Source organism: Balaenoptera acutorostrata, chromosome 13 (genome assembly GCF_949987535.1).
Source record: "Balaenoptera acutorostrata chromosome 13, mBalAcu1.1, whole genome shotgun sequence".
Classification (NCBI taxonomy): domain Eukaryota; kingdom Metazoa; phylum Chordata; class Mammalia; order Artiodactyla; family Balaenopteridae; genus Balaenoptera; species Balaenoptera acutorostrata.
In genome coordinates this window covers 82,258,211-82,270,293 of record NC_080076.1, presented here as the reverse complement: position 1 = coordinate 82,270,293, position 12,083 = coordinate 82,258,211, and the positions used below count along the sequence as shown (strand labels likewise).

At 34.5% G+C, this 12,083-nt stretch overlaps 1 protein-coding gene across 3 annotated transcripts in view; it reads left to right on the top strand.

Moving 5' to 3' along the window:
- The window catches only part of TAOK3 (TAO kinase 3), a 184,085-nt gene that overhangs the window by 110,178 nt on the left and 61,824 nt on the right, over nt 1–12,083 (top strand). For all 3 annotated transcript variants that reach the window (XM_007189474.3, XM_057527006.1, XM_007189476.3), the window contains 5 exons: nt 153–254; nt 3,907–3,952; nt 4,870–4,966; nt 7,387–7,500; nt 8,698–8,789. In XM_007189474.3, coding sequence (XP_007189536.1) covers nt 153–254; nt 3,907–3,952; nt 4,870–4,966; nt 7,387–7,500; nt 8,698–8,789 — 451 coding nt within the window. The remainder of the gene's footprint in view (nt 1–152; nt 255–3,906; nt 3,953–4,869; nt 4,967–7,386; nt 7,501–8,697; nt 8,790–12,083) is intronic.

Sequence of the window (12,083 nt, the reverse complement as noted above, 5' to 3'; positions counted from 1 at the left end):
AAGAAATAGCGCAAGTTTAAATTGCTTCTTCATGTATTAAACATTCTCTTTGTCCATTTAAAATAATGAAAAGACTATTTTATATGTATACTTGAAAATAAAATACTGTTTTCCGTTCAAAAATTATGATATTTTCTTTCTGACTTAAATAGAAATGGCAAGATATTCTTAAGGAGGTCAAATTTTTACAACAATTGAAGCATCCTAATACTATTGAATACAAAGGTTGTTACTTGAAAGAGCACACCGCCTGGGTAAGTAAGAGGACCTCTGTTATCTTTTTATTTTTTCCGATTAAAATTTTTTTCTTTTCCTTTTTTTCTGTTATCTCGTTGGTCTGTAAAATTATCAGCCCATTTCTGTCCCATTTGATTTTTGTTATCAGTCGTTAACATTTGTTACTTCAGAGTGTGCCATATGGTATACTTTAGCTGAAGCATGACATCTAGCCTATAGGGAATTTTATTCTTAAACACTGAGTGAAGAGAGAGTGAAAAGTTAACATCATTTTATAATGATTTATTTGCAAAAGTAAAGAGCAGTGCCTTTTATTCTCATCCTACAATTTTTATCTTTGTCATTTCTCATCCCCTACTCCAATTCCCCCCAAATTTGGAATTGTGCTTGATATTACCATCACTGTCTAAGATTTTTACCAAACAGAGCCTAGATTATGATTAAAATGCAATGGTCTTTTTTTCCACTCTATCTTACTACATTTTTATTTTACATGATTTTGTTTCTGATTTTAGGTTAGCACATTAGACATTGTCTAGAACAAGTAAATGCTATACCTTGTACTTTATGGGATTGCACATTCCAATTTAAAGTATTCAATATCACTATCATTTATTGAATACTTACCAATGTACAAGTCCTTTCCTGTACATGATCTCCAATTAAGGAATGGAATTTTTGTTCCCAGATAGAATATCAAAGGTTAAACATAAACCTTTCTGCTCAAGCAATTCTTAAAGATATCTAGAGCCATTGCTTCTGTACTAAGCAGAAGAAATTAATAAGAGGAGTATCTCATTCCATGGAAATCAGTTCTCTGGCAATCTCAGCTGTCTTGAAGGAGTCAAGAAAAGGACTTTTTTTTTTTTTTTTAAGAAAGGGATTTTGAGCAGGCAGAAAAAATTGTTAACAAAATCAAGTGCTAGATCTCATGTGTTTCAAAACTTCAGAAAATCCTCCGAGCTCTTATTTGAAGCCTATTTACTCTTAGATTACATAGAATGCTAATAAGTTTGGTTACCTAGTCTTTGTCTATAAGGATTTGATAGGCTAATTAGAAGGAACTCATAGAACTAAAGCTGCTGGAGACATGCATACAAATAGCCATAACTAATTTGACCTTAGGAAGAAGTTGGGGAAGTTAGAAAGCAGACCTAACAATTTAAAAGCAGAGCAACTAGAGCTGTTAATTTTCAAGCGCAAACAACCAGCCACAGCTCAGGTGCCCTCATGTTATGGAATAATTGGGAAAAGAATGTTTGGGACAGAAATACAGAGTTAACATGTAATTTCAAAAATAGACACATAACTATAAACATACTCTAGTTGGTTCTAAAGTTCTATGTTCATTTTCCTTATACTCAGTTTAAGGAAATTATATGTGTGTATTAATTTACATAATTTAAGAAATTAGAGGGAATTCCCTGCCGGTCCAGTGGTTAGGACTCGACTCTGTGCTTTAACTGCTGAGGGCCCGGGTTCTATCCCTGGTCAGGGAACTAAGATCTTGCAAGCCGTACAGCGTGGCCGAAAAAATAAATAAACAAATAAAAAAAATTTTTAATTAAAAAAAATTTTTAAAAAGAAATTGGAAAACTAAGTAATACAGTTGAGAAATGTTTCCATCAAAACTGATTAAAAATATTGTTTGTCAATTATACCTTAATAAAGCTGAAGAAAAAAGAATAATAGTGCACCTAAAAGGCTAACATTCATTATAATATTCACTTATGTGGACTCTTTCATTTCACAATAAGAAGTAAAATTAATGTTTCTGAATCTGCTTACTTTTTTTAAAATTATAAATTTATTTATTTTTGGCTGCATTGCGTCTTCGTTGCTGCACACGGGCTTTTCTCTAGTTGCGGCGAGCGGGGGCTACTCTTTGTTGCGGTGCACGGGCTTCTCATTGCCGTGGCTTCTCTTGTTGCAGAGCATGGGCTCTAGGTGCGTGGGCTTCAGTAGTCGTGGCACGTGGGCTCGGTAGTTGTGGCTTGCGGGCTCTAGAGCGCAGGCTCAGTAGTTGTGGCGTACAGGCTTAGTTGCTCTGCGGCATGTGGGATCTTCCCAGACCAGGGCTTGAAACCACGTCTCCTGCATTGGCAGGCAGATTCTTAACCACTGCGCCACCAGGGAAGCCCTGAATCTGCTTACTTTTAATGTAAAGCAGAAAACTATAATAAAGTTTCTAAACTTTAAACTTTTAAGTTTCTCATATTGTTTTAGATTATTCCAGAAATGGAATAATTTTTATACATTATGTATATTTAATTACATCTATAAATATATAATAAATTTAATAATGTAGATGTATATCTTTATTATATATAATAATATATATGTATGATATATGATATATTATGTATTGTGTACCTTGCTACTGGAATAAATTCAGAAGAATATAAGATATGTATGTTATGTTATGTACAATTATATATTATAATAATATATGACATATAATATAATATATAATATTATATCTCATATCCTTCTGAAATATTCCAGTAATGCAGGGTACATAATACATAAATGTTTTCACATTTTTTTTTTAATGAAAGGAACCAGTATGTTAATAGTAGTTGTGTCTATGTGATTATAGGAAATTTGTATTTCATAATAAGCATATTGTGTTTTTTTAGAATAACAAAATAATAATTTGTGGGAGTGTGTGTGCTTGTGTGTATATGTGTGGAGATTGGTCACTGAGCACTCCAGTTCTGACCTTGGCTATAAATTAGTAGTAATCTGGAATGCCTAAAATATCTAAGATGAGAGTAAAGAAAGAGTTTTCTCATTTTTGCTTTTCAAAAGCCTCCCAACATTGCAAACCCAATAAATATCAATATTAATGTAATAGTATTGTTCTAGAAATATTTTAAGATATAAATTGAAATATTCCATCTCTCTCAGGGATTCAAGCTAATGTAATAATATATAGCAGGATACATCTTTAGATTGAGTTCTAACCAATGTTTTCTTGTTTAGAACTTTTCAATTTTATTTTATTTTATTTTATTTTTTGGCTGCATCGGGTCTTAGTTGTGGCACACGGGATCTTCACTGAGGCATGTAGGATCTTTCATTGCAGCGTGCGGGCTTCTCTGTAGTTGTGGTGTGCGGGTTTTCTCTCTGTAGTTGTGGCACGCGGGCTCCAGGGCGCATGGGCTCTAGTTGAGGCGCAAGAGCTTAGTTGCCCCACAGCATGTGGTATCTTAGTTCCCCGAACAGGGATTAAACCCACGTTCCCTGCATTGATAGGTGGATTCTTTACCACTGGACCACCAGGGAAGTCCCAGAACTTTTTAAAATGTGAAAATAGGGAATTTACTGCTTACTTGTTTGTATTATTTAACTAATAATTCCCAGTATAGATTTTACTGGCTCATTTATTTGGTTGCCACTTTCCAAGTTACAAAATTTAATTTATACTCCAACCTAGCCACCTTAAATCCTTAAATACAATCCCCATATTGTCTTAGACCAATTCCAATTTCAAATAGGAAATAACAAAAACAGAAATTCCGATTTCAAATAGGAAATAACAATAACAGGTTCAGATAAATCAGAATATTTATTCTCCTAGTATTCTTAGTTCCTTGGTTAGTTGGTTGGTTTTAGCAGTTTCTTATTAACCTACATTATTCTGGTTATTATTTCAATCTGTTACAGTTGGTGATGGAATATTGCTTAGGCTCAGCCTCTGATTTGTTAGAAGGTAAGGATAAAAGCACTATCCCCTTCTTTTTTTACCTTGACCAGAATGTTGTCTACTCCTGTATTAAAGCACACCTTGGGCAAACTAAATGGTTAATGACTTAGACTTAAGGGTTATGTGGATAAGCCATGCAGACTCTGTCTCTGCAATGTCGGTGAACGTATCTGAGTAATGATTAGCAGCCCTCCCACTGTTTTAGTTCATGGCCCATCCAGGGCAGGTACTACTAAAATGTTTGGGTCATGTGATGTAGTATGTGTAGCCAAAAACATCAAATTCATGTGTATGTATGAAACAGAGGTAGATGGTATCGGTATCCGAATTATATTGATATTTAACCCTTTCACATCTCTTGACTGACCCAGTTCTCTGCAGACGCTGTTATAACCAGAGACTGAGTTAAAATTTACATTAAAAAAAAAACAAAAAACTTTCTTATATTATCCATGATCTCTCAATAGAAATTGCTTATTAGCTGCTTTCACAAATAATGAAAACCTGTAGTTAGAAGGGGTACTTATACATGGCTTGCGGCAGAGGAGAATAATGCAACCTAAAACACTCTAGACACTTAAAATGTCAGAGGGACTGGTAAATTTGGGCCTGGCCAATTGGAATCAGTGTGGCTTTGACTTGCAACTGACAAGTAAATTAACAATTCCTTGCAGTGAATATCAGGCTTTGTTTTATTTTATTTTGAAGGGGTTTGTTTGTTTTTATGCTTCAGTTTCCTGTTATCTGATTATTTATTGTTATTCTATAGAAAATATATATCCTGTGTATTTAGGTGAACGTGTTCCCAAATTGTCATTTAAAAAAAAGTATATAATTCAGCCTGCTATAGCTGTATAATATAATAAAAATAGGAATGAAACTGATCATCTATTCCTGGCTTTTTTTTTTTTTTTCCCCCTCAGTTCATAAAAAACCACTTCAGGAAGTGGAGATCGCTGCCATTACTCACGGTGCCTTGCAGGGGCTAGCCTACCTACATTCTCATGCATTGATTCATAGGTAAGATTAGAGGCCAGTTACATTTTCGTTTCGGTTACAGGACTGTCTGTTCAAGGAACCTTGAAAATTAGTGCATGCTCCAGTTTTTAGGGTGCCTAAGAATTTATGGGAAGCAAATAGATTGCTGATGCTTCTGGATGTAAAGAGTAAATTTGCCCGAATTTAGTTCCTATCTCTTGGTCTCTCCCATATAACCACAAAGACTTATATCATCTCTGTTCTGTAGGTAACTATTCTCCAGGCATAGTGTTGCAGGGAAATTTGAAGAAGAGCCCAGCAACCTTTTGATACTGTCAAGAAAAAAAGGAAAGAAAATTAGCCTTCCTTGCATATATTTATTTCCTAGCTGAGTTCTTCTCCCTTTCCTGTTGCAAATAACAAGTCAATCTCATGTAAATATATGCTGTTTTATCAATTTTACATTTTTTGCATTTCTTTAGTCCATATAGATATTTAGGAAGGTATTACTGTCTTCATTTTGGTAGATGAAGAAACTGAGACTTTAAAAGATTTAAATAACTTGCCCATAGTTTCCTAGCGTTTATGTAATAAAGATTGAAACTCAGATTTTCTAACTCCTAGTCCAAGGCTTTCCTCTAAGTTACATTTTCTTTATCACAGCCCCAATCTCCTCTTTCCAAGCTACTTCCCCCACTAACTTCTTAACAAAGATGTTGTTACCAATTTTTCCTTCTCTCAGTAAAGAACTTCTAGTACTGTTACTTTAATGAATGGTGGCCAAGTAGTGGAATATGAGATAGGCATAAAGGACCTGAGATGGCTCAAAAACAGAAGAAAAAAAAATTTACATTTACCAGGAAGAAATGAAACTATTAAGTCATAGGTTCCCCTTTTGCTTCTGTTTTAATCATCCTAGAGTAGCCATCACAATTACTGGTACATACCACAAAGCAGAACTCCCTCAAGATAGGCAGACCAAAATTCCTGCCATGAATTTGGCTTATTCATAAGAATGAAGAATGAACGTAACCATGTCTAATAAATATTGATAAAATTAATTTAACTGTAATTTACGGATTTGACAATTTTAAAGTATATATATGTATAAACTTTAAAGTGTGTATCTATCTATCTATCTATCTGTCTTTGGTATTAAGATGTCATTACTGAACGCCAACTTGTTTATGACAGTTTTGCCTGCTCCTGTTTATAAAAGTCAGTTCAGGTTTCTGTGCCTTTATTACCTCAATTTTCACATTAATTTAATGTTTTATTCTGTATTACACTTTATCTTTTTTAATATGTAAAAAGAGTTGAAAAGACAAAAAAACTTTTAAAGAATGCTCTTTATTTAAAAATAAATTCAGATTCTTATTGTTTTGATTTAAAAGGCAAGCCAGGGTTAGAGAAAAGATATTTTCTGTTGTACGAGAAATAAATAATGCTTTTTTTAGTTCTCTCTGCCAATGCCTAATGTCTTCGTGAGGAAAGAAACTGAATTTTCAAGGGAAGATTTTTGGAAAAGTTATTTTGGGAGCATTTGAACCTTTCATTTTCAACTTAACGTGTTTTCCTCATTCCCTCTGCTTTATCTTTCCATTGCCCATCACCATACAATTCTTAGCTCCTAGTACTCATTACACCTCATGCCTTTTTTAAAGAGAATAAGGAGTACATCCACATCTTCTCATTCCAAATTTTCATACTGAAGATTACATTTTTTTAAATCATGTTTTTTAAACTTTTTGCTGCATAAAATATCTAGTAGTTTTAGTAGTAACCACTTGAGATTCTTTGTAATAATACAATAGAAATGCAATTTCCTAACCCCTAATCCTTGTTTGTTTTGATCTTTCAGGGTCTTCTTTTTACTGTACAGTGTTATTTTTAAAATAACACCTTCTCTATAACATGTACCCTCAAATGCCTTAGAGTTGCAGTTACAATTAAAGGCAGAGAGAAAGGGTCACAGGCAAGAAAGAAAAGGTATGTGTGTAGTTGAGGTTTATTGGTAGGTAGTTGATACAGAGTCATTGAAGGTTTGTTTAGACTCCAAAAATGTCATGAAATTTGGAAGAGAAAAAAAAAAAGGCAGTTACAGATTGTGCCAATTTTCCCCAGCACAAGCAATACTGTTGGTGACTGGATTCAGCAGTTAATATGATTTTGTAAGTGTAGCCACTGAGTAGGTTTCCTTGTCGGCCATGTCTGCCTTTTTTCTCATTGCATTCCCTCCCTCTAAAGAAAGCTCTACCTTTTAGTAATTACTATGACCTACCAGTAAGTACACCGAGGAATCTGGGCCCCCTTACAACATGCAGTAATTACTAAATCCCCTTCTGGCTATCTGAGCAAGGTTTTTTTTTAATAAACTTTTTGTCTTATTAATTGCATGCTCTGACCTATTCCATAATCAAAGCTGAAAAGTAATTTTCTAACCCTCTTATTTTTTCCTATAGGGATATTAAAGCAGGCAATATTCTTCTAACAGAGCCAGGTCAGGTGAAACTAGCTGATTTTGGATCTGCCTCAATGGCTTCTCCTGCCAACTCCTTCGTGGGCACACCTTACTGGTATGTGGAATTAGAAAACATGGCATAGTTTTAAAATATGTGTATATAAACAAGATGGACTCATAGCACTGGTTTTGTTTGGTTCTTTTTTTTTTTTTTTGACAGTGTCTAACCATGTGTCTCAAATGAGATTTCATTAGGAAGGATAGAAAACTCACTAGCAAAAAAGAAACACTCAGACTTAGTATAAAATTTCCAGTGACTTTAAATTGTTCAAATAAGGTTGATGTCACTGTGTGTAAACTGAGTAGGATTATCAACTCACTGACCAAGCTCAGGTTTTAGACTTCATTTGAAGTTTCTTTTGAACTTTTCTCTTCAGGCAGAGTCTCTAGGCGAGAACAAGGTAGTTTCTTTAACCTTCTGTAGCCAATGAGCATAAATTTTACCTTTCAATGAAAGAAATCCAGATTCTTGTTTCTGTTGAATTCTCTGATACTTTACCTCACTTGTCATTCTGACTTAAAGTTTCACCCCATTCTATTCAAGACTCCTTTCCTTCCTTTCATAGATACATTGGAATTTCATTGTACCTTGGAGAATGACTTATACCCCTGGAAAATTACTTGCCTACTAAAAAAAATCAGCTACTATTTGAATATTTTTCCACTATCATCAAATAGCATCTATTAAGCAACTACTTACATACACTAATAGAGAAAAAAGCATATTAAACTATATGGCCCTTACCCTCCTAATGAAAATCCATTATGGACAAACAAAATAATATCCATTATTATAGCCAGTTTGTTTTTTAACTTGTAACATCTTTGAATATCTGATTATATTGCTTTATGTAATTGCATAAAGTATTCTTCATGTTGTTTAAAGTAGTTTATTTAAGTGTTTCATACATATTAATCCTTTACCAATCTCTCTGAGGTAGCTAATAAAATTCTCTCCATATTATGGATGAGGAAACTGATATACAGAAAGGTTAAGTAACATAGCCAAGATCAAAGGATAGTAAATGATGGAACCATGATCTGTTGAAAGTAATGTATTGTTTCATGTAAATCACTGAGTGTATTGTTTATATTTTGAATAGTGTTTTTTCAAATTATTTGTGTAAGAAAATTATAACTTTATCAGATAAAACTTAGAATATGCCCCAAAACAGCTATTTTATTGAATCACTTTATCAGGTGAATTTTGTTTTTAATTTGCAACTTGAGTTTTGTACATTATGTTTGGCAGGATGGCTCCAGAGGTGATCTTAGCTATGGATGAAGGACAGTATGATGGGAAAGTTGATATTTGGTCACTTGGGATCACTTGTATTGAAATGGGTGAGTAAATAGTTGTTTTCATTGTACTTTTGAGAATCACTCCGTATTATGATTGTTAATTCATTTATCCAGTGATTATTTAATGAGTTACTGCTATATATGTGCTAGGCAATGTGAATTTGCTATATTTTTTCTATGCTTTGGTATAACATCATAAGATTGCTTTTCTCTGCTATATTAAGTTAAGAAAAAGAGTTTGAGCAGATATGGCAGCTAACAAATATAAGAATATACAATAGTTAGAATTAATATTTGAAAAATATCTATTCTCCATACCATGAGTGATGATATATGTCCTTCATAATAATATTCATTACTTAATTTACATTCCTATTTGTATAAGGGAAATCTGGAAAAGTAATAGCAGGCTTATCAAAGATTGGACTCTAAAAAGTAATAGCAGGGCTTCCCTGGTGGCGCAGTGGTTGAGAATCTGCCTGCTAATGCAGGGGACACGGGTTCGAGCCCTGGTCTGGGAAGATCCCACATGCCACGGAGCAGCTGGGCCCGTGAGCCACAATTGCTGAGCCTGCGCGTCTGGAGCCTGTGCCCCGCGACGGGAGGGGCCGCGATAGAGAAAGGCCCGCGCACCGCGATGAAGAGCGGTCCCCGCACCGCGATGAAGAGTGGCCCCCGCTTGCCGCAACTGGAGAAAGCCCTCGCACGAACCGAAGACCCAACACAGCCAAAAATAAATAAATAAATAAATAAAATCAAGTAAAAAAAAAAAAAAAAAAAAAACTTTGCCTCTTTAAAAAAAAAAAAAAAAAAAGTAATAGCAAAAGTAATAGTAGGCTTATTAAAGATTGGACTCTAAAAACTGACCTGGGACTTCCCTGGTGGCTCAGTGGTTAAGAATCTACCTGCCAATTCAGGGGACATGGGTTCGAGCCCTGGTCTGGGAAGATCCCACATGCCGCGGAGCAACTAAGCCCATGTGCCACAACTACTGAGCCTGCGGCCTCAGAGCCCGCGAGCCACAACTACTGAAGCCCGTGCTCCACAACAAAGAGGAGCCACCGCCACGAGAAGCCCGCGCACCTCAACGAAGAGTAGCCCTGCTCGCGGCAACTAGAGAAAGCCCATGCAGCAACGAAGACCCAACAGAGCCAAAAATAAAATGAATAAAAACTGACCCATATAGAGAGCAACCCCAGAGAAAACTTCATATTAGGGGATACCCCCAGGTTTAAAGTTGTCTTCCAAATATTGTTGCAGTTATCTAAAATTGTCTAACATACCACAGAATCTCAATCCTCTGGTTGCATATTTTGAACTTTAATATAACTTAAAGTTACCGTTATCCAGTGGTATACTGGTAAATTTAACGAATGACCCCCCTGGGGGGCGAGAGGGAGCATTTTGTAGCATTTGCCAAATTCTGTGGTGTAAGTATCCCCACCATAGCCAATTTCAAGTTATCAGTTTGAATCACTGAATGTGGAGTTGGAGAAAGGAATGCACAGCTAACCTTCCAAAGCCAGTGTGAGCTGGCTCCAGCACAACAGTGCCTTTATTTAGATTTTTTATTTAAAATTTGCATAAATATGTCTAGTTGTTTAAAAATCCATTTAAAAAATTTCTTTGTCGAGCTTTTAAATTTGTTTAATTTCTTCTATATTGTTTAATATAGGGTTTTTTTGTTTAATTTCTTCTATATTGTTATCCAAATTTGTCCTAAGGATTTCTAAGTTCAGTTTGATTCTCAGAGTATAGTTTTCTCTTTCCCTAAAATGTTTGGCCTACAGAGATGACTTGGGATATGTTTGTATTGCATTTCCAGTTGCTTCATTGACCTCTTCCAACAAAGAAACATATGATAAAGATACACAATTTGTCTTTTTTTTTTAATACTAAAGAGATGTTAGTGAAGAAGAAAAAACAATTCAAGGAGGAAACAGAATATTTACTTAATTTTTTAAAATAAGTAACATTCATGTGTTTTGTAAATCAAAAAATATAAAAAGATAGGCAGTGAAAGGACTTCTACCCCTGGCCCTATTCGTACAATTCCTTCCCCACCCCTGTGAACACACACAGGGAACCTCTGTTATTAATTTCTTGTATATCCTTCCAGAGTTTCTTTACAAGTATGTATATTTTTATATATATTATATATATGTATGTATGTATTTATTTAGTGTGTGTGTGTGTGTGTGTGTGTGTGTGTGTGTGTGTGTATTTATAATATATAACCTTCCATATCCGCGGGTTCCATATCCATGGATTCAACCAACTGCACATCGAAAATATTTGGGAAAAAAAAATTCTGGAAAGTTCCACAAAGCAAAACTTGCATTTGCCATTCTTTGGGCAGCTATTTACATTGTATTTACAACTATTTACATGGCATTTACATTGTATCAGGTATTATAAGTAATCTAGAGGTGATTATATGGGAGGATATGATTAGGTTATATGCAAAAACTATGGCATTTTATATAAGGAACTTAAGCATCCACAAATTTTATATTCTGGGGCAGGCTGGGGCAGTCCTGGAACCAGTCCCCCACAGTTACTGAGGGACGACTCTAGAAATATGTATATATGCTTACTATATTCCCTTTTACCCCTAAATTAACATATACAATTGGTTCTATACTTTGATTTTTCACTTAATACCATCTTGGAGCACTGTTTTATATTAGTAACTTAGGCACTTTTTCATTTTTTACTGGCATTATCTTATTCCATTATATGGATATACCATAGTTTATTTGACTGGTCCTCTATTAATGGATATTGAGGTGGTAGATTTCTTTTTTAGTTTCTGATATTGTGTTATTCTCTGTTTCATACAGAAAAAATTCATCTTATTAATACTGATTTCGGGGGGCACTCAGCAGAAATATTCACATACTTTAAAAAGGATTCATGACAAACTTCCAGAAATATTTTGTAGAATTTGACAAGGTAGCTCTAAAATTCATAGGGCCAAAACCAGTCAAGACAATTCTGAAGAAACAGAATTTGGACAGAAGAATCACTATACCACAATCCAAACCATAATAATTAAATCAATATGGTCAATAGAACAGACTAGAATACCTAGAAACAGACTCGTCTATAAGTCGGATTTTGGTATAAGACAAAAAAGACATTAAAGATCAGTGGTGAAAGGATGGCCTCTTTGATTAATAATATGAGACAGTGTGTTAATTATATGATAAAAGCCAAAATTAAATTTCTAGCAAATGCCATACACAAAAATAAATTCCAGATTTTAGGTAAATACTCAAAAGTAAAATTTTAAAACTTTTAGGAAAAGATCCTTTATGCCTCAATTTCCTTACC